Consider the following 24256-nt stretch of genomic DNA (forward strand, 5'->3'; position numbering starts at 1 on the left):
GTAGAAGTAGTATTAGTAGGAGTATTAGTAGGAGTAGTATTAGTAGGAGTAGTAGTATTAGTAGAAGTAGTATTAGTAGGAGTAGTAGTATTAGTAGAAGTAGTATTAGTAGGAGTATTAGTAGGAGTAGTATTAGTAGGAGTAGTAGTATTAGTAGAAGTAGTATTAGTAGGAGTATTAGTAGGAGTAGTATTAGTAGGAGTAGTAGTATTAGTAGAAGTAGTATTAGTAGGAGTAGTAGGAGCAGCAGCAGTAGTATTAGTAGGAGCAGCAGTAGTAGTATTAGTAGGAGTAGTAGTATTAGTAGAAGTAGTAGGAGCAGTAGTAGTAGTATTAGTAGTATTAATAGTAGTATTAGTATTAGTATTAGTATTAGTATTGGAATCATACTATAATCTACAGTCTTCACCACTCTATGCCCTTCCCAGCCACACCTCTCTCTGCATCACGGTCCCTTCATAAGGGCCAGGCCAGGTCTCTGCCCCTTCAGTCCTTCACTTGATAAATGACTTTACTTTCTTCATCACCACACCAGGACTCTCCCATTCACTCCCAAACTCCCACTTCACTCGGCTACTGAGCTGTGACTTCATCCTCAGAACGCTTGGAGAATATTATTCCGTATCCGAGATTATTCAGCTTCTTCCAGATGGAGCTCAGATTGTCCTGGATAATCCTGATCTTCACGGCATCAGGTAAAATATATCCTCACCTCACTGGGATGTTTACACTGCTTTTTATTTTATTTTATTTTATTCCATGTTAACAGCAACAACAGCAATAATAATAATAATAATAATAATAATAATAATAATAATAATAAATGAAAGGAAGAGCATTCTAAACCTATACTCGAAAAAGTGTTACTAGAGTAAAAGTTTCTTTTCACAAAACATCTTAAGCAGAAGTACCAAAATAGCAGCTCAACAAGGTCCCCAAGTATTGTGTTCCTTCATAGAACTTCATAGAACTTCCATCTGCGTAGGAACTACAAGGCTGGAATTGTCCTCTTGTTCCAAATTTCCAAACTTTCCATTCCAGCTTAAGTGGTGCAGTGACAGAATGCAATAGCTGCACCGTTTAAGGTGGAACAGAAAATTCCAATAAGAAGCTGGAAGTTGTAGGGAAGGAAGCTGTATAGGAATGGAAGATTATACGATTCTATTCTTCCGTTTTCAGATCCTAAAACATTACCAGTTCTCCAGGATCATTTTACTTCAGTAAGGCAAGGCAAGTTTATTTATATAGCACCTTTCTTACACAACGGTCATTCAAAGTGCTTTACAAATGAAAAAATACAGAAAAATGTAATTAATGTAAATAAAATAAAATTTATGTAAATTAAAAAAATTTTAAAACCTTAAAACAATAGATTTAAAGGAAGTTAATCAAATTTAAAAGAAGGAGATCAAAAATTAGAATAAAAATAAGAAACATGATTAAAACAATAGATATAAAGAAGTTAAATGAATGAGGCCGTTACAGGATAACAGTGGATTAAACTGAGCTAAAGGCTCAAACAGGAAGGTCTTCATTCTGGATTTAAAAGTGTGGAGTGTTGGGGCTCTTCTGATGCTCTGGCAACTGGTTCCATTTCAGAGCAGCGTAGCTAAATGCCGCCTCTCCGTGTTTAGTTTTTACCTTAGGCTGCACTAACTGACAGGAGTAAGGAGTAAATCATCACTGTCCGAAGAAAAACAAGTATCTCCAAAATTGTATCTTGACAGAAAAGGGCTAAAACACCCTTAACGTTCAATGTAAGTTAATGTAAAGAGATTTTGGGGCATTTCTATCAGACCAATCCTCACGAAATTATCACACAATGTGAGGGATAACTGCCACGTTCACATGATGCAGGAAAAAACCCGAGATGCATGTTTTTCTTTGGACAGCGATGAAATGGAACTACTCACCTCTGATATTAAGAGTTTTATTAAGGAGGCTTCTTTAAAAGCTGTCCTCCTCTCATTTCTGTGTTTGGGCCTGCAGTTATCTCCAAAACGGTGACTTTACAGGAGAAGGAAAAAACATACTTTACTTTTAATGTAAGTCAATGGAACCAGACGTCTTTCCAAGTCATTTTGGATCATTTCTTTTAGTCAATTCTTCATGAAATTCACACACAATGTAAAGAACAACAGGAATGTTCAAATTATGTCAAAAACCGAAAACCATCAGAGATGGAGATACGAGGTTTTCTTCCGACAGCAGTGATTTACTCCTCAATGAAGAGCAAAAGGAAGATAGTAATGACTGAATAAATCATTGAGGATGCAATTTCCAGAGAAAAAACTTGTGAATGTGGAAATTTCCTTGGTTACCACTAGATGACTTAATTGTATTTATATGTAAATACACTGACCGGTCACTTCATGTAGTCTACAACCTTGTTTCTACGCTCACTGTCCACTTTATCAGCTCCACTTACTGTATAGCTGCGTTTTTAAACACCTCAGTGTCGCTGCTGGACTGAGAATAGTCCACCAACCAAAAATATCCAGCCAATAGCGTCCTGTGGGCAGCGTCCTGTGACCACTGATGAAGGACTAGAGGATGACCAACACAAACTGTGCAGCAGCAGATGAGCTGTCGTCTCTGACTTTACACCTACAAGGTGGACCGACAAGATAGGAGTGTCTAATAGAGTGGACAGTGAGTGGACACAGTGTTTAAAAACTCCAGCAGCACTGCTGTGTCTGATCCACTCGCACCAGCACAACACATACTAACACACCACCACCACGTCAGTGTTACTGCAGTGCTGAGAATGACCCACCACCCAAACAGTACCTGCTCTGTGAGGGTCCATGGGGGTCCTGACCACTGAAGAACAGGGTAACAGAGTATCAGAGAAACAGATGGACTACAGTCTGTAACTGTAGAACTACAGAGTGCAGCTATACGGTCAGTGGAGCTGATAAAGTGGACATGTCACTCTTATTAAATGCATCCTGTATTCAAAATGCCACAGAATGTTTAAACTTGATCACATAATCTCAATTTTAGTACAAAAACCTAAAATTTGTTATTACTGGCATTACTGACATAAATGGTTCAAGTGCACTTCACATTTATTATGCATTTATTTTGTGATCTGAGGAGTTGCCTGTGTGTCTTTAACTCAGCTTAGCAGCAATTGACAGCAATTATCTTGTGATTTGTGATGATTCCAGTGTCAGAGAGTGAAATTATAATAACAACTAGAAACGGCAAACATTCACCCCTTTTCTGTAGAGGTCACTGATGTCTGTCAGATAGTGTTCATCACTGTCCGCTGTTAACAGGGTCTCCTGGAGGTGTTAGCCCACTGATGACCACACGATCGGTCACTACAACCACGACCGAGGCCATCCCCAAATACGCCTTTTACCTGGGCATGGAGATCACCAACCGCGTGTTCAACCACTCCCTCCGCGACCCCGAATCAGCGTATTATAAGAGCATGTATGCGCAGGTCAGCGGTGCGGTAAGTGCTCTGATCTTTTTAGTCTTTTGTCTACAGAAGTCAATAAATGCAGCACTGCATGCTTTTCAGTGATTTGTAGCACAGCAGTATCAAATTCAAGGCATCCAATAATATAAATATCACCTTTTGTTAATTATCCTCCTCCAGTTTTAGCTGCAATATAATCATTTTACTTCCATTGTTTACACAAAGCAAAACCATTGCAGCCTTTCCAGGGTTTGTTCTTATGTCAGTAGCTCCTACATTCATTACTTAAAGCCATGACTTTGTTGCTATGGAAAGCTCAGTGTAGTTGATGCACGGCTTCTGCTGAGAACAGTGTGGTTTTAACTTGCGTTAGTGGAGGCCGCAGCAAACAGTTTCGTGAAAGTGTTCGTGAGCTGATCCTCTCTGACTGGAGCTCGCACGTTCTCCCCGTGTCTGCGTGGGGTTCCTCCGGGTTCTCCGGTTTCCTCCCCACAGTCCAAAGACATGCAGTCAGGCCATTTGGACCTGCTAAATTGCCCCTAGGAGTGAATGTGTCTGTCTGTCTGCCCTGTGATGGACTGGTAACCTGTCCAGAGTGTATCCTGCCTTCCGCCCAGTGACAGCTGGGACAGGCTCCAGCTCCCCCCGCGACCCAGACGGAGAAGAATATGTGTGTGTGTTCCTGAGCCCATGTGGTGCTTATCAACACAGGAAAATGTGGGCAGTGTTTCTAAAGGAGTGAAGGTCACAGGCATTCAGCCGTGGTTTTCCACCTTGACCTTTACGCACAGAGACTCCCTGAAACTTTTTATTAATTTATTTATTTTTACCCAATATTCTCCCCAATTTAGTCCAATTGCACCTGCTAGTTAGGAGTCCCCCAAATCACATGGTACTACCAATGCTGGGAGGGTGAAGGCAGTACAGGCTTCCTCCGAGACCTGTGAAACCAGCCACCGCTTCTTTTAAACTGCCGCTCATGCAACGTCACGGGACAGCCGGACACGCTCGGAGGAAAGCGCCAGAGCTGGACGAAGTACACAAACCCCGTCCTCGAGTTAAAGTCGAGACCCCCAGGGTAAAATATTCCTCCAGTAAAAGTAGAAGTTCCTCCCTTTAGACCTCCACTTGAGTAAAAGTACTAAAGTATTTCCCTTCAAATGTACTTCAGTATAAAGTAAAAGTACTAAAAGAGTAATTCTGGCTCTGATGTCCTGTTATCATTTTTATAACCAGACTGGCTTCATGAACTCATTTCAGGTGAAAGTCCTCCAGCGTCTCTCTTGGTAAACCAGTCTTTTAATAGAAGGTCATTAATTAGTGACGCTGACGACTATTAAAATGATCAGAAGCACAAAACACTGAAGGTAAACAGTTTCCATCAGGGAGAACCGAGTGGCTCTGAAATCACTTTTTACACACAAGCAAAGTTTCAGTTTCAGATTTATTTACAACTTAGTTCCAAGTTTAAGTTGAATAAAAACTGGCTTTAAACTCAGGATCACAGATGAGCTCCTTTACTATGTTGATCTGTAGGCGTCTGTTCATAAACATAAACCAGCCCAAACTCATTTACTATAAAATGAAATGGTGTTTGTAGAAATTCAGAAAAAAGCCGCGTCAGTCTCGACTGCATATGTGGACATATTTCTATATTGAGCTCTATTTACACAAAGTTAGGTTAGTTCATCATTTATGTTGAACAGACTCTCCCAAAGTTTTACGCTGCTGCGCTGACGTTGAACCGCGTGCTGCACTGGGTCGCTATGACCAACAGGTCAAAACCAGCTCTAAACAAAGTGACCGCTGGGCCCTGATTGGTGCTCTGGCTTTGCGCTTCTTTCGTTTTGACGTGTTACGTTTTTATACACACAGAAACCAAAAGGAACGACAGATTTCTCAAAATGTAGGAGGAAAAAGTCGGATATTAGACTCTGAAATGTAGTGGAGTGAAAGGAAAAAGACGCCCAGAACGGAGAAACTTCAGTACAGATACACCAAAAATACTAAAGTACAGAAACTAATTACATTTACTCAGTTACTCAGTTACTGTCCAGTACTGGAGAGCGCCAACCACCAGATCGGTTACGTCAGCTAACAGACGCCTGCACTGACTAGTATTACACTGAGTGATGGGGGGAGAAGGGGGGTCATCCTACCCACCCAGACAGAGTGAGGCCAATTGTACGACTGCAGCATCACCAGGGATTGAACTTGTAATCTGATGACAGAGCCAAGGCTTAGATGGCTGTGCCACTCGGGAGCCACTCCCGGAAACTTTTAACGATATTTTGCCCTGTAGAGGGTGAAATGCCCGAAATCCTTGCAATCATTTATTGAGGAACATTGTTCTTAAACTGTTAGATTAAGCCAACGTGGTGAGCCTTGACCTATCCTCGCTCGTTACGGACTCTCCTGGAAGCTCCTTTTATATCGAGGCATGATTGCATCGCCTGTTTCAGACACTTTTTTATTTTAACGTCTCACAACATTCCTAGTCTTAAGGGGGGAGTCCACATTTTTTTTCAGAATCTCTAAATAATTCAGTGTTTGAGGTGTAAACAGAGTGGTTTAGAGTGCTTTGGTGTGAATTGGTTGATTGTAGAGACTGTAGAAATTTTCTTTGCAATGGTGTTGATAGAAACCAGGGGTCACCATATAGACATTTTATGTACTATCCAAAACCACCAGGGAACCTACGTGTGTCTTCTGAGTTTTTTTTATGGAATGTTGATCATGGAAAAATAGTGCTTAATCTGAAGAAACAAAAAATTTCTTTGGGGACAATTTTGCCTTACGACACCCTGCAGCTTTTAGAGGTGGACGCCTGGTTCCTATCACCACCACACTTTAAACAGTTCTGACTAGAACAAAGGATTTCACACCAAATCACTCTTAACGACTCTGTTTACATCTTAACCATTTAATTATACAGAACTTTGGAGAAGTCAAAAGGTGTTCCTATTTAAATTCTTCTTGTCCCAACTTTTTTGGAACATGTTGCAGACATAAGTTCTGGAATCAGTGTGTATTTTCAAAAACAATGAAGTTGACGAGGTAAAACATTACTAATGGTTAGGTTTAGACACAGATCGAAGTGCATATTATTTCCGACAGAGGTTTATAGATTGAGAAATTTTACTTTGGCCACAAATTGAGCGCAAATCACATTAAAACCAAATCCTATGAAGCAAACATTTGCCTGCCAGTTACCTGCTGATGTCTGCTTTTGATTGAAGCTGGGTGGGCTGCTCTACCTGGTTACTGACTGGAAAAGCTCTGGACCATCAAAACTTTCCCATGACGTTCCTTGTCTGAAATGTTCTCCTCTTCATTAGAAGAATCTCTAAATGTAAATCTGTTCTGCCTTCACAGCTAGCGGACGTCTATAACTGCTCCACCTGTTACACACAGCCATTTTACAAAGGGGTGGCAGCCATGACCTTCAGGTACCAACTTAACCCTTGATTTCCAGCTAAAAGTGCTGACCATAGGTGAACTGAACTTAATCACCATTCCTAACTGATTGTTCTGATTTCTTTGGTCCCTTTACAGAAATGGGTCTGTGATCGCAAACTCTACCATCATCTTCCAAACCGTGTTCATCAACGCTATCGTGGTCAAGAATCTCTTCGTAGCTGAAATCCCTTCCAGTAGTGAGATAAATGGCCTCAAAATCAACTCGAAATTCACAGAGGGTAGGCATGCATGGACAGGCAATTCACTTGAATCAATACATGTCAAATCCCTGAAGTAACTCTATACTAGCGTCCATTTGTCCAAAGTTTACTCTATTATGAGTATTAAATATCAAAGTGTTGAAGACTTAATGTGTGGAGATATAGAGGGCCAAATCTACTCCTGTGCATAATATTCATACATATATATATACACACACACATACACCGGTCAGGCATAACATTCTGACCACCTCCTTGTTTCTGCGCTCATTGTCCACTTTATCAGCTCCACTTACTGTATAAGTTAAGTGATACTTTTTTGATCCCACAACGGGGAAATTCCACCTCTGCATTTAACCCATCCATGAAGTGAAACACCACATACACACTAGTGAACACACACACTAGGGGGCAGTGAGCAGTGGGCAGCCCTATCCACGGCGCCCGGGGAGCAGTTGGGGGTTAGGTGTCTTGCTCAAGGACACCTCAGTCATGGACTGTCGGCCCTGGGGATCGAACCGTCAACCTTCCGGTCACAGGGCCAGATCCCTAACCTCCAGCCCACAACTGCCCCAGTATGGCTGCACTTTGTAGTTCTACAGTTACAGACTGTAGTCCATCTGTTTCTCTGATACTCTGTTACCCTGTTCTTCAGTGGTCATGCGTTTACATCTACAAGGTGGACTGACAAGGTAGGAGTGTCTAATAGAGTGGACAGCAAGTGGACGCTGCCCACAGGACACTGTTGGCTGGATCTTTTTGGTTGGTGGACTGTTCTCAGTCCAGCAGTGACACTGAGGTGTTTAAAAACTCCAGCAGCACTGCGGTGTCTGATCCACTCAAACCAGCACAACACACACTAACACACCACCACCACATCAGTGTTACTGCAGTGCTGAGAATGACCCACCACCCAAACAGTACCTGCTCTGTGAGGGTCCATGGGGGTCCTGACCACTGAAGAACAGGGTAACAGAGTATCAGAGAAACAGATGGACTACAGTCTGTAACTGTAGAACTACAGAGAGCAGCTATACGGTCAGTGGAGCTGATAAAGTGGACAGTGAGCGTAGAAACAAGGAGGTGGACAGAACGTTACGCCTGATTGGTGTATACCTTGTATTTTTGGTAGGCCAGCACATCTACCCATAAAGAATAATCCCTACAAACGTCATTCATCTAGCATCAGTAGTTCTACAGTAATGACCAATCAAATTTGCACTGTTTTCCTCACCTGCTTTTAAAGAGGACATTGTTTTTCGTGGTACTTTTAAGCCAATCTGGGATAGTCAGTTTGCAATTTGAGGTGGAATTACCCTCAAACTTACATCAGCTTAGAATAAATCTTCATTATCACTTTGGAAATGTAATAACAATAAAATCAATCACTCCACAGAGTTAAGCACACCCATACCAGCTGCATTGCCAACCACTGGCTACACCACCACTACACCTCTCACGAGATCAACCTCGATGACTTCAAAACACACCAACACCACCACGTTCTCTTCAGCTCCAACCAGCAAGAGCTCCAGCTACACTTCGTCTCCACTTACCCATACATCCACACACCCGGGGAGAGTCAACTCCACCACAACCAACCCCTCTTCCAACACCACCAGAAGCCACATCACCAGCAGTACCAGCAACTCCCAAAACCTTTCCTCCACCACCGCCAGACCCAGAAGAACTGAACCCATTCTGCTGCCCACCTCCACCGCTCCAGTGAGTGTAGGTGGGGACAGCCACTACAGAGGGGTCCCAGGGTGGGCGATTGCTTTACTCGTGCTGGCCTGCATCATCCTCTTGCTCCTCATCATCCTCCTCATCATCACGGTTAGCATGATTTTTGATTGAGCAACTTCTGATTTTTCAACATTTTTGCATAATCCAGTGTTTCAGATGTGAACAGAGTCAATCAGAGTGGTTTGGTGTGAAATGGTTGATTGTATAGACTCAGAATTCTTTACAATGAAGGTGATTTGTAGCTACTTTTAGCTACAATGAATAACCGACTCTAAATGTAGGTATTGTGATATAAACCGAGTCTGTTCTACAGTTTCTCATTAGACTGAATGAATAACCGACTCTAAATGTAGGTATTGTGATATAAACCGAGTCCGTTCTACAGTTTCTCGTTAGACTGAATGAATAACCGGCTCTGAATGTAGGTATTGTGATATAAACCGAGTCCGTTCTACAGTTTCTCGTTAGACTGAATGAATAACCGACTCTAAATGTAGGTATTGTGATATAAACCGAGTCCGTTCTACAGTTTCTCGTTAGACTGAATGAATAACCGGCTCTAAATGTAGGTATTGTGATATAAACCGAGTCCGTTCTACAGTTTCTCGTTAGACTGAATGAATAACCGGCTCTGAATGTAGGTATTGTGATATAAACCGAGTCCGTTCTACAGTTTCTCGTTAGACTGAATGAATAACCGGCTCTGAATGTAGGTATTGTGATATAAACCGAGTCCGTTCTACAGTTTCTCGTTAGACTGAATGAATAACCGACTCTAAATGTAGGTATTGTGATATAAACCGAGTCCGTTCTACAGTTTCTCGTTAGACTGAATGAATAACCGGCTCTAAATGTAGGTATTGTGATATAAACCGAGTCCGTTCTACAGTTTCTCATTAGACTGAATGAATAACCGACTCTAAATGTAGGTGTTGTGATATAAACCGAGTCCGTTCTACAGTTTCTCGTTAGGCTGAATGAATAACCGACTCTAAATGTAGGTGTTGTGATATAAACCGAGTCTGTTCTACAGTTTCTCGTTAGACTGAATGAATAACCGACTCTAAATGTAGGTATTGTGATATAAACCGAGTCCGTTCTACAGTTTCTCATTAGACTGAATGAATAACCGACTCTAAATGTAGGTATTGTGATATAAACCGAGTCCGTTCTACAGTTTCTCATTAGACTGAATGAATAACCGGCTCTAAATGTAGGTATTGTGATATAAACCGAGTCCGTTCTACAGTTTCTCGTTAGACTGAATGAATAACCGGCTCTAAATGTAGGTATTGTGATATAAACCGAGTCCGTTCTACAGTTTCTCATTAGACTGAATGAATAACCGGCTCTAAATGTAGGTATTGTGATATAAACCGAGTCCGTTCTACAGTTTCTCGTTAGACTGAATGAATAACCGGCTCTAAATGTAGGTATTGTGATATAAACCGAGTCCGTTCTACAGTTTCTCGTTAGGCTGAATGAATAACCGACTCTAAATGTAGGTATTGTGATATAAACCGAGTCCGTTCTACAGTTTCTCATTAGACTGAATGAATAACCGACTCTAAATGTAGGTATTGTGATATAAACCGAGTCCGTTCTACAGTTTCTCATTAGACTGAATGAATAACCGACTCTAAATGTAGGTATTGTGATATAAACCGAGTCCGTTCTACAGTTTCTCATTAGACTGAATGAATAACCGACTCTAAATGTAGGTATTGTGATATAAACCGAGTCCGTTCTACAGTTTCTCATTAGACTGAATGAATAACCGACTCTAAATGTAGGTATTGTGATATAAACCGAGTCCGTTCTACAGTTTCTCATTAGACTGAATGAATAACCGACTCTAAATGTAGGTATTGTGATATAAACCGAGTCCGTTCTACAGTTTCTCATTAGACTGAATGAATAACCGACTCTAAATGTAGGTATTGTGATATAAACCGAGTCCGTTCTACAGTTTCTCATTAGACTGAATGAATAACCGACTCTAAATGTAGGTATTGTGATATAAACCGAGTCCGTTCTACAGTTTCTCATTAGACTGAATGAATAACCGACTCTAAATGTAGGTATTGTGATATAAACCGAGTCCGTTCTACAGTTTCTCATTAGACTGAATGAATAACCGACTCTAAATGTAGGTATTGTGATATAAACCGAGTCCGTTCTACAGTTTCTCATTAGACTGAATGAATAACCGACTCTAAATGTAGGTATTGTGATATAAACCGAGTCCGTTCTACAGTTTCTCATTAGGCTGAATGAATAACCGACTCTAAATGTAGGTATTGTGATATAAACCGAGTCCGTTCTACAGTTTCTCATTAGACTGAATGAATAACCGACTCTAAATGTAGGTATTGTGATATAAACCGAGTCCGTTCTACAGTTTCTCATTAGACTGAATGAATAACCGACTCTAAATGTAGGTATTGTGATATAAACCGAGTCCGTTCTACAGTTTCTCATTAGGCTGAATGAATAACCGGCTCTAAATGTAGGTATTGTGATATAAACCGAGTCCGTTCTACAGTTTCTCATTAGGCTGAATGAATAACCGGCTCTAAATGTAGGTATTGTGATATAAACCGAGTCCGTTCTACAGTTTCTCATTAGACTGAATGAATAACCGGCTCTAAATGTAGGTATTGTGATATAAACCGAGTCCGTTCTACAGTTTCTCATTAGACTGAATGAATAACCGGCTCTAAATGTAGGTATTGTGATATAAACCGAGTCCGTTCTACAGTTTCTCATTAGACTGAATGAATAACCGGCTCTAAATGTAGGTATTGTGATATAAACCGAGTCCGTTCTACAGTTTCTCGTTAGACTGAATGAATAACCGGCTCTAAATGTAGGTATTGTGATATAAACCGAGTCCGTTCTACAGTTTCTCATTAGACTGAATGAATAACCGGCTCTAAATGTAGGTATTGTGATATAAACCGAGTCCGTTCTACAGTTTCTCATTAGACTGAATGAATAACCGACTCTAAATGTAGGTATTGTGATATAAACCGAGTCCGTTCTACAGTTTCTCGTTAGACTGAATGAATAACCGACTCTAAATGTAGGTATTGTGATATAAACCGAGTCCGTTCTACAGTTTCTCATTAGACTGAATGAATAACCGACTCGAAATGTAGGTATTGTGATATAAACCGAGTCCGTTCTACAGTTTCTCATTAGACTGAATGAATAACCGACTCTAAATGTAGGTATTGTGATATAAACCGAGTCCGTTCTACAGTTTCTCATTAGACTGAATGAATAACCGACTCTAAATGTAGGTATTGTGATATAAACCGAGTCCGTTCTACAGTTTCTCATTAGACTGAATGAATAACCGACTCTAAATGTAGGTATTGTGATATAAACCGAGTCCGTTCTACAGTTTCTCATTAGACTGAATGAATAACCGACTCTAAATGTAGGTATTGTGATATAAACCGAGTCCGTTCTACAGTTTCTCATTAGACTGAATGAATAACCGACTCTAAATGTAGGTATTGTGATATAAACCGAGTCCGTTCTACAGTTTCTCATTAGACTGAATGAATAACCGACTCTAAATGTAGGTCTTGTGATATAAACCGAGTCCGTTCTACAGTTTCTCATTAGACTGAATGAATAACCGACTCTAAATGTAGGTATTGTGATATAAACCGAGTCCGTTCTACAGTTTCTCATTAGACTGAATGAATAACCGACTCTAAATGTAGGTATTGTGATATAAACCGAGTCCGTTCTACAGTTTCTCATTAGACTGAATGAATAACCGACTCTAAATGTAGGTATTGTGATATAAACCGAGTCCGTTCTACAGTTTCTCATTAGACTGAATGAATAACCGACTCTAAATGTAGGTATTGTGATATAAACCGAGTCCGTTCTACAGTTTCTCATTAGACTGAATGAATAACCGACTCTAAATGTAGGTGTTGTGATATAAACCGAGTCCGTTCTACAGTTTCTCGTTAGGCTGAATGAATAACCGACTCTAAATGTAGGTGTTGTGATATAAACCGAGTCCGTTCTACAGTTTCTCGTTAGACTGAATGAATAACCGACTCTAAATGTAGGTATTGTGATATAAACCGAGTCCGTTCTACAGTTTCTCATTAGACTGAATGAATAACCGACTCTAAATGTAGGTATTGTGATATAAACCGAGTCCGTTCTACAGTTTCTCATTAGACTGAATGAATAACCGGCTCTAAATGTAGGTATTGTGATATAAACCGAGTCCGTTCTACAGTTTCTCGTTAGACTGAATGAATAACCGGCTCTAAATGTAGGTATTGTGATATAAACCGAGTCCGTTCTACAGTTTCTCGTTAGACTGAATGAATAACCGGCTCTAAATGTAGGTATTGTGATATAAACCGAGTCCGTTCTACAGTTTCTCATTAGACTGAATGAATAACCGGCTCTAAATGTAGGTATTGTGATATAAACCGAGTCCGTTCTACAGTTTCTCGTTAGACTGAATGAATAACCGGCTCTAAATGTAGGTATTGTGATATAAACCGAGTCCGTTCTACAGTTTCTCGTTAGGCTGAATGAATAACCGACTCTAAATGTAGGTATTGTGATATAAACCGAGTCCGTTCTACAGTTTCTCATTAGACTGAATGAATAACCGACTCTAAATGTAGGTATTGTGATATAAACCGAGTCCGTTCTACAGTTTCTCATTAGACTGAATGAATAACCGACTCTAAATGTAGGTATTGTGATATAAACCGAGTCCGTTCTACAGTTTCTCATTAGACTGAATGAATAACCGACTCTAAATGTAGGTATTGTGATATAAACCGAGTCCGTTCTACAGTTTCTCATTAGACTGAATGAATAACCGACTCTAAATGTAGGTATTGTGATATAAACCGAGTCCGTTCTACAGTTTCTCATTAGACTGAATGAATAACCGACTCTAAATGTAGGTATTGTGATATAAACCGAGTCCGTTCTACAGTTTCTCATTAGACTGAATGAATAACCGACTCTAAATGTAGGTATTGTGATATAAACCGAGTCCGTTCTACAGTTTCTCATTAGACTGAATGAATAACCGACTCTAAATGTAGGTATTGTGATATAAACCGAGTCCGTTCTACAGTTTCTCATTAGACTGAATGAATAACCGACTCTAAATGTAGGTATTGTGATATAAACCGAGTCCGTTCTACAGTTTCTCATTAGACTGAATGAATAACCGACTCTAAATGTAGGTATTGTGATATAAACCGAGTCCGTTCTACAGTTTCTCATTAGACTGAATGAATAACCGACTCTAAATGTAGGTATTGTGATATAAACCGAGTCCGTTCTACAGTTTCTCATTAGGCTGAATGAATAACCGACTCTAAATGTAGGTATTGTGATATAAACCGAGTCCGTTCTACAGTTTCTCATTAGACTGAATGAATAACCGACTCTAAATGTAGGTATTGTGATATAAACCGAGTCCGTTCTACAGTTTCTCATTAGACTGAATGAATAACCGACTCTAAATGTAGGTATTGTGATATAAACCGAGTCCGTTCTACAGTTTCTCATTAGGCTGAATGAATAACCGGCTCTAAATGTAGGTATTGTGATATAAACCGAGTCCGTTCTACAGTTTCTCATTAGGCTGAATGAATAACCGGCTCTAAATGTAGGTATTGTGATATAAACCGAGTCCGTTCTACAGTTTCTCATTAGACTGAATGAATAACCGGCTCTAAATGTAGGTATTGTGATATAAACCGAGTCCGTTCTACAGTTTCTCATTAGACTGATGAATAACCGGCTCTAAATGTAGGTATTGTGATATAAACCGAGTCCGTTCTACAGTTTCTCATTAGACTGAATGAATAACCGGCTCTAAATGTAGGTATTGTGATATAAACCGAGTCCGTTCTACAGTTTCTCGTTAGACTGAATGAATAACCGGCTCTAAATGTAGGTATTGTGATATAAACCGAGTCCGTTCTACAGTTTCTCATTAGACTGAATGAATAACCGGCTCTAAATGTAGGTATTGTGATATAAACCGAGTCCGTTCTACAGTTTCTCATTAGACTGAATGAATAACCGGCTCTAAATGTAGGTATTGTGATATAAACCGAGTCCGTTCTACAGTTTCTCGTTAGACTGAATGAATAACCGACTCTAAATGTAGGTATTGTGATATAAACCGAGTCCGTTCTACAGTTTCTCGTTAGACTGAATGAATAACCGACTCGAAATGTAGGTATTGTGATATAAACCGAGTCCGTTCTACAGTTTCTCATTAGACTGAATGAATAACCGACTCTAAATGTAGGTATTGTGATATAAACCGAGTCCGTTCTACAGTTTCTCATTAGACTGAATGAATAACCGACTCTAAATGTAGGTATTGTGATATAAACCGAGTCCGTTCTACAGTTTCTCATTAGACTGAATGAATAACCGACTCTAAATGTAGGTATTGTGATATAAACCGAGTCCGTTCTACAGTTTCTCATTAGACTGAATGAATAACCGACTCTAAATGTAGGTATTGTGATATAAACCGAGTCCGTTCTACAGTTTCTCATTAGACTGAATGAATAACCGACTCTAAATGTAGGTATTGTGATATAAACCGAGTCCGTTCTACAGTTTCTCATTAGACTGAATGAATAACCGACTCTAAATGTAGGTATTGTGATATAAACCGAGTCCGTTCTACAGTTTCTCATTAGACTGAATGAATAACCGACTCTAAATGTAGGTATTGTGATATAAACCGAGTCCGTTCTACAGTTTCTCATTAGACTGAATGAATAACCGACTCTAAATGTAGGTATTGTGATATAAACCGAGTCCGTTCTACAGTTTCTCATTAGACTGAATGAATAACCGACTCTAAATGTAGGTATTGTGATATAAACCGAGTCCGTTCTACAGTTTCTCATTAGACTGAATGAATAACCGACTCTAAATGTAGGTATTGTGATATAAACCGAGTCCGTTCTACAGTTTCTCATTAGACTGAATGAATAACCGACTCTAAATGTAGGTATTGTGATATAAACCGAGTCCGTTCTACAGTTTCTCATTAGACTGAATGAATAACCGACTCTAAATGTAGGTATTGTGATATAAACCGAGTCCGTTCTACAGTTTCTCATTAGACTGAATGAATAACCGACTCTAAATGTAGGTATTGTGATATAAACCGAGTCCGTTCTACAGTTTCTCATTAGGCTGAATGAATAACCGACTCTAAATGTAGGTATTGTGATATAAACCGAGTCCGTTCTACAGTTTCTCATTAGACTGAATGAATAACCGACTCTAAATGTAGGTATTGTGATATAAACCGAGTCCGTTCTACAGTTTCTCATTAGACTGAATGAATAACCGGCTCTAAATGTAGGTATTGTGATATAAACCGAGTCCGTTCTACAGTTTCTCATTAGGCTGAATGAATAACCGGCTCTAAATGTAGGTATTGTGATATAAACCGAGTCCGTTCTACAGTTTCTCATTAGGCTGAATGAATAACCGGCTCTAAATGTAGGTATTGTGATATAAACCGAGTCCGTTCTACAGTTTCTCATTAGACTGAATGAATAACCGGCTCTAAATGTAGGTATTGTGATATAAACCGAGTCCGTTCTACAGTTTCTCATTAGACTGAATGAATAACCGACTCTAAATGTAGGTATTGTGATATAAACCGAGTCCGTTCTACAGTTTCTCATTAGACTGAATGAATAACCGGCTCTAAATGTAGGTATTGTGATATAAACCGAGTCCGTTCTACAGTTTCTCGTTAGACTGAATGAATAACCGGCTCTAAATGTAGGTATTGTGATATAAACCGAGTCCGTTCTACAGTTTCTCATTAGACTGAATGAATAACCGGCTCTAAATGTAGGTATTGTGATATAAACCGAGTCCGTTCTACAGTTTCTCATTAGACTGAATGAATAACCGGCTCTAAATGTAGGTATTGTGATATAAACCGAGTCCGTTCTACAGTTTCTCGTTAGACTGAATGAATAACCGGCTCTAAATGTAGGTATTGTGATATAAACCGAGTCCGTTCTACAGTTTCTCGTTAGGCTGAATGAATAACCGACTCTAAATGTAGGTATTGTGATATAAACCGAGTCCGTTCTACATTTTCTCATTAGACTGAATGAATAACCGACTCTAAATGTAGGTATTGTGATATAAACCGAGTCCGTTCTACAGTTTCTCATTAGACTGAATGAATAACCGACTCTAAATGTAGGTATTGTGATATAAACCGAGTCCGTTCTACAGTTTCTCATTAGACTGAATGAATAACCGACTCTAAATGTAGGTATTGTGATATAAACCGAGTCCGTTCTACAGTTTCTCATTAGACTGAATGAATAACCGACTCTAAATGTAGGTATTGTGATATAAACCGAGTCCTTTCTACAGTTTCTCATTAGACTGAATTAATAACCGACTCTAAATGTAGGTATTGTGATATAAACCGAGTCCGTTCTACAGTTTCTCATTAGACTGAATGAATAACCGACTCTAAATGTAGGTATTGTGATATAAACCGAGTCCGTTCTACAGTTTCTCATTAGACTGAATGAATAACCGACTCTAAATGTAGGTATTGTGATATAAAACCGAGTCCGTTCTACAGTTTCTCATTAGACTGAATGAATAACCGACTCTAAATGTAGGTGTTGTGATATAAACCGAGTCCGTTCTACAGTTTCTCGTTAGGCTGAATGAATAACCGACTCTAAATGTAGGTGTTGTGATATAAACCGAGTCCGTTCTACAGTTTCTCGTTAGACTGAATGAATAACCGACTCTAAATGTAGGTATTGTGATATAAACCGAGTCCGTTCTACAGTTTCTCATTAGACTGAATGAATAACCGACTCTAAATGTAGGTATTGTGATATAAACCGAGTCCGTTCTACAGTTTCTCATTAGACTGAATGAATAACCGGCTCTAAATGTAGGTATTGTGATATAAACCGAGTCGTTCTACAGTTTCTCGTTAGACTGAATGAATAACCGGCTCTAAATGTAGGTATTGTGATATAAACCGAGTCCGTTCTACAGTTTCTCGTTAGACTGAATGAATAACCGGCTCTAAATGTAGGTATTGTGATATAAACCGAGTCCGTTCTACAGTTTCTCATTAGACTGAATGAATAACCGGCTCTAAATGTAGGTATTGTGATATAAACCGAGTCCGTTCTACAGTTTCTCGTTAGACTGAATGAATAACCGGCTCTAAATGTAGGTATTGTGATATAAACCGAGTCCGTTCTACAGTTTCTCGTTAGGCTGAATGAATAACCGACTCTAAATGTAGGTATTGTGATATAAACCGAGTCCGTTCTACAGTTTCTCATTAGACTGAATGAATAACCGACTCTAAATGTAGGTATTGTGATATAAACCGAGTCCGTTCTACAGTTTCTCATTAGACTGAATGAATAACCGACTCTAAATGTAGGTATTGTGATATAAACCGAGTCCGTTCTACAGTTTCTCATTAGACTGAATGAATAACCGACTCTAAATGTAGGTATTGTGATATAAACCGAGTCCGTTCTACAGTTTCTCATTAGACTGAATGAATAACCGACTCTAAATGTAGGTATTGTGATATAAACCGAGTCCGTTCTACAGTTTCTCATTAGACTGAATGAATAACCGACTCTAAATGTCGTTATTGTGATATAAACCGAGTCCGTTCTACAGTTTCTCATTAGACTGAATGAATAACCGACTCTAAATGTAGGTATTGTGATATAAACCGAGTCCGTTCTACAGTTTCTCATTAGACTGAATGAATAACCGACTCTAAATGTAGGTATTGTGATATAAACCGAGTCCGTTCTACAGTTTCTCATTAGACTGAATGAATAACCGACTCTAAATGTAGGTATTGTGATATAAACCGAGTCCGTTCTACAGTTTCTCATTAGACTGAATGAATAACCGACTCTAAATGTAGGTATTGTGATATAAACCGAGTCCGTTCTACAGTTTCTCATTAGGCTGAATGAATAACCGACTCTAAATGTAGGTATTGTGATATAAACCGAGTCCGTTCTACAGTTTCTCATTAGACTGAATGAATAACCGACTCTAAATGTAGGTATTGTGATATAAACCGAGTCCGTTCTACAGTTTCTCATTAGACTGAATGAATAACCGACTCTAAATGTAGGTATTGTGATATAAACCGAGTCCGTTCTACAGTTTCTCATTAGGCTGAATGAATAACCGGCTCTAAATGTAGGTATTGTGATATAAACCGAGTCCGTTCTACAGTTTCTCATTAGGCTGAATGAATAACCGGCTCTAAATGTAGGTATTGTGATATAAACCGAGTCCGTTCTACAGTTTCTCATTAGACTGAATGAATAACCGGCTCTAAATGTAGGTATTGTGATATAAACCGAGTCCGTTCTACAGTTTCTCATTAGACTGAATGAATAACCGGCTCTAAATGTAGGTATTGTGATATAAACCGAGTCCGTTCTACAGTTTCTCATTAGACTGAATGAATAACCGGCTCTAAATGTAGGTATTGTGATATAAACCGAGTCCGTTCTACAGTTTCTCGTTAGACTGAATGAATAACCGTCTCTAAATGTAGGTATTGTGATATAAACCGAGTCCGTTCTACAGTTTCTCATTAGACTGAATGAATAACCGGCTCTAAATGTAGGTATTGTGATATAAACCGAGTCCGTTCTACAGTTTCTCATTAGACTGAATGAATAACCGGCTCTAAATGTAGGTATTGTGATATAAACCGAGTCCGTTCTACAGTTTCTCGTTAGACTGAATGAATAACCGACTCTAAATGTAGGTATTGTGATATAAACCGAGTCCGTTCTACAGTTTCTCGTTAGACTGAATGAATAACCGACTCGAAATGTAGGTATTGTGATATAAACCGAGTCCGTTCTACAGTTTCTCATTAGACTGAATGAATAACCGACTCTAAATGTAGGTATTGTGATATAAACCGAGTCCGTTCTACAGTTTCTCATTAGACTGAATGAATAACCGACTCTAAATGTAGGTATTGTGATATAAACCGAGTCCGTTCTACAGTTTCTCATTAGACTGAATGAATAACCGACTCTAAATGTAGGTATTGTGATATAAACCGAGTCCGTTCTACAGTTTCTCATTAGACTGAATGAATAACCGACTCTAAATGTAGGTATTGTGATATAAACCGAGTCCGTTCTACAGTTTCTCATTAGACTGAATGAATAACCGACTCTAAATGTAGGTATTGTGATATAAACCGAGTCCGTTCTACAGTTTCTCATTAGACTGAATGAATAACCGACTCTAAATGTAGGTATTGTGATATAAACCGAGTCCGTTCTACAGTTTCTCATTAGACTGAATGAATAACCGACTCTAAATGTAGGTATTGTGATATAAACCGAGTCCGTTCTACAGTTTCTCATTAGACTGAATGAATAACCGACTCTAAATGTAGGTATTGTGATATAAACCGAGTCCGTTCTACAGTTTCTCATTAGACTGAATGAATAACCGACTCTAAATGTAGGTATTGTGATATAAACCGAGTCCGTTCTACAGTTTCTCATTAGACTGAATGAATAACCGACTCTAAATGTAGGTATTGTGATATAAACCGAGTCCGTTCTACAGTTTCTCATTAGACTGAATGAATAACCGACTCTAAATGTAGGTATTGTGATATAAACCGAGTCCGTTCTACAGTTTCTCATTAGACTGAATGAATAACCGACTCTAAATGTAGGTATTGTGATATAAACCGAGTCCGTTCTACAGTTTCTCATTAGACTGAATGAATAACCGACTCTAAATGTAGGTATTGTGATATAAACCGAGTCCGTTCTACAGTTTCTCATTAGGCTGAATGAATAACCGACTCTAAATGTAGGTATTGTGATATAAACCGAGTCCGTTCTACAGTTTCTCATTAGACTGAATGAATAACCGACTCTAAATGTAGGTATTGTGATATAAACCGAGTCCGTTCTACAGTTTCTCATTAGACTGAATGAATAACCGGCTCTAAATGTAGGTATTGTGATATAAACCGAGTCCGTTCTACAGTTTCTCATTAGGCTGAATGAATAACCGGCTCTAAATGTAGGTATTGTGATATAAACCGAGTCCGTTCTACAGTTTCTCATTAGGCTGAATGAATAACCGGCTCTAAATGTAGGTATTGTGATATAAACCGAGTCCGTTCTACAGTTTCTCATTAGACTGAATGAATAACCGGCTCTAAATGTAGGTATTGTGATATAAACCGAGTCCGTTCTACAGTTTCTCATTAGACTGAATGAATAACCGACTCTAAATGTAGGTATTGTGATATAAACCGAGTCCGTTCTACAGTTTCTCATTAGACTGAATGAATAACCGGCTCTAAATGTAGGTATTGTGATATAAACCGAGTCCGTTCTACAGTTTCTCGTTAGACTGAATGAATAACCGGCTCTAAATGTAGGTATTGTGATATAAACCGAGTCCGTTCTACAGTTTCTCATTAGACTGAATGAATAACCGGCTCTAAATGTAGGTATTGTGATATAAACCGAGTCCGTTCTACAGTTTCTCATTAGACTGAATGAATAACCGGCTCTAAATGTAGGTATTGTGATATAAACCGAGTCCGTTCTACAGTTTCTCGTTAGACTGAATGAATAACCGGCTCTAAATGTAGGTATTGTGATATAAACCGAGTCCGTTCTACAGTTTCTCGTTAGGCTGAATGAATAACCGACTCTAAATGTAGGTATTGTGATATAAACCGAGTCCGTTCTACAGTTTCTCATTAGACTGAATGAATAACCGACTCTAAATGTAGGTATTGTGATATAAACCGAGTCCGTTCTACAGTTTCTCATTAGACTGAATGAATAACCGACTCTAAATGTAGGTATTGTGATATAAACCGAGTCCGTTCTACAGTTTCTCATTAGACTGAATGAATAACCGACTCTAAATGTAGGTATTGTGATATAAACCGAGTCCGTTCTACAGTTTCTCATTAGACTGAATGAATAACCGACTCTAAATGTAGGTATTGTGATATAAACCGAGTCCGTTCTACAGTTTCTCATTAGACTGAATGAATAACCGACTCTAAATGTAGGTATTGTGATATAAACCGAGTCCGTTCTACAGTTTCTCATTAGACTGAATGAATAACCGACTCTAAATGTAGGTATTGTGATATAAACCGAGTCCGTTCTACAGTTTCTCATTAGACTGAATGAATAACCGACTCTAAATGTAGGTATTGTGATATAAACCGAGTCCGTTCTACAGTTTCTCATTAGACTGAATGAATAACCGACTCTAAATGTAGGTATTGTGATATAAACCGAGTCCGTTCTACAGTTTCTCATTAGACTGAATGAATAACCGACTCTAAATGTAGGTATTGTGATATAAACCGAGTCCGTTCTACAGTTTCTCATTAGACTGAATGAATAACCGACTCTAAATGTAGGTATTGTGATATAAACCGAGTCCGTTCTACAGTTTCTCATTAGGCTGAATGAATAACCGACTCTAAATGTAGGTATTGTGATATAAACCGAGTCCGTTCTACAGTTTCTCATTAGACTGAATGAATAACCGACTCTAAATGTAGGTATTGTGATATAAACCGAGTCCATTCTACAGTTTCTCATTAGACTGAATGAATAACCGACTCTAAATGTAGGTATTGTGATATAAACCGAGTCCGTTCTACAGTTTCTCATTAGACTGAATGAATAACCGGCTCTAAATGTAGGTATTGTGATATAAACCGAGTCCGTTCTACAGTTTCTCATTAGACTGAATGAATAACCGACTCTAAATGTAGGTATTGTGATATAAACCGAGTCCGTTCTACAGTTTCTCATTAGACTGAACGAATAACCGACTCTAAATGTAGGTATTGTGATATAAACCGAGTCCGTTCTACAGTTTCTCGTTAGGCTGAACGAATAACCGGCTCTAAATGTAGGTATTGTGATATAAACCGAGTCCGTTCTACAGTTTCTCGTTAGACTGAACGAATAACCGGCTCTAAATGTAGGTATTGTGATATAAACCGAGTCCGTTCTACAGTTTCTCATTAGACTGAATGAATAACCGACTCTAAATGTAGGTATTGTGATATAAACCGAGTCCGTTCTACAGTTTCTCATTAGACTGAATGAATAACCGACTCTAAATGTAGGTATTGTGATATAAACCGAGTCCGTTCTACAGTTTCTCATTAGACTGAATGAATAACCGACTCTAAATGTAGGTATTGTGATATAAACCGAGTCCGTTCTACAGTTTCTCATTAGACTGAATGAATAACCGGCTCTAAATGTAGGTATTGTGATATAAACCGAGTCTGTTCTACAGTTTCTCATTAGGCTGAATGAATAACCGACTCTAAATGTAGGTATTGTGATATAAACCGAGTCCGTTCTACAGTTTCTCATTAGACTGAATGAATAACCGGCTCTAAATGTAGGTATTGTGATATAAACCGAGTCTGTTCTACAGTTTCTCGTTAGGTTTTAAGGCAGATTAGAGAGTGAATTTAACCCATCTTCATAGATGCCCTACCACAGATACCTAAATGTGAGCCAGTCTATCTACTGTTGTAATTTGCTCTCTCTCTCTTTCTCTCCAGCTTATCCGATGGTGCTGTGCTGGTGATGACAAGCCAGAACCTGAAGACCCACCAGAGCCCCAGCACACTCCCTACGAGAGAACCACATTCAAAGAGCCACTTTCTACTCCCAGCTACAGCCCACTGACCCCACAGAAGAGCCCCGTCCTCTCACCCTTTGTAGGAAACAAACCTATTTAAACTATTTAAATTACAGTCTGTCAGAGCGACTGTGTGGATCATATGAACATTATAGAGCTTTTTAAATGAAACAGTAGAAGCCGTATCGCCCCCTACGCTTCCTGTAGTGTATTACAGTCTGTCAGAGCGACTGTGTGGATCATATGAACATTATAGAGCTTTTTAAATGAAGCAGTAGAAGCCGTATCGCCCCCTACGCTTCCTGTAGTGTATTACAGTCTGTCAGAGCGACTGTGTGGATCATATGAACATTATAGAGCTTTTTAAATGAAACAGTAGAAGCCGTATCGCCCCCTACGCTTCCTGTAGTGTATTACAGTCTGTCAGAGCGACTGTGTGGATCATATGAACATTATAGAGCTTTTTAAATGAAGCAGTAGAAGCCGTATCGCCCCCTACGCTTCCTGTAGTGTATTACAGTCTGTCAGAGCGACTGTGTGGATCATATGAACATTATAGAGCTTTTTAAATGAAACAGTAGAAGCCGTATCGCCCCCTACGCTTCCTGTAGTGTATTAC

The 24256-nt window shown here is 39.2% G+C and overlaps 1 protein-coding gene across 1 annotated transcript in view; it reads left to right on the forward strand.

Moving 5' to 3' along the window:
- The first annotated feature begins 505 nt into the window (after positions 1-505).
- The window catches only part of si:dkeyp-92c9.4 (location of vulva defective 1), a 31298-nt gene continuing 7547 nt past the window's right edge, over positions 506-24256 (forward strand). The window contains exons 1-6 of the mRNA XM_037535549.1: positions 506-695; positions 3285-3466; positions 6809-6882; positions 6989-7131; positions 8510-8949; positions 23558-23716. Of these exons, the coding sequence (XP_037391446.1) occupies positions 650-695; positions 3285-3466; positions 6809-6882; positions 6989-7131; positions 8510-8949; positions 23558-23716 (1044 nt within the window). The 5' untranslated portion in view covers positions 506-649. The remainder of the gene's footprint in view (positions 696-3284; positions 3467-6808; positions 6883-6988; positions 7132-8509; positions 8950-23557; positions 23717-24256) is intronic.

Source organism: Pygocentrus nattereri, chromosome 27 (assembly GCF_015220715.1).
Source record: "Pygocentrus nattereri isolate fPygNat1 chromosome 27, fPygNat1.pri, whole genome shotgun sequence".
In the NCBI taxonomy this organism is placed as follows: Eukaryota; Metazoa; Chordata; class Actinopteri; order Characiformes; family Serrasalmidae; genus Pygocentrus; species Pygocentrus nattereri.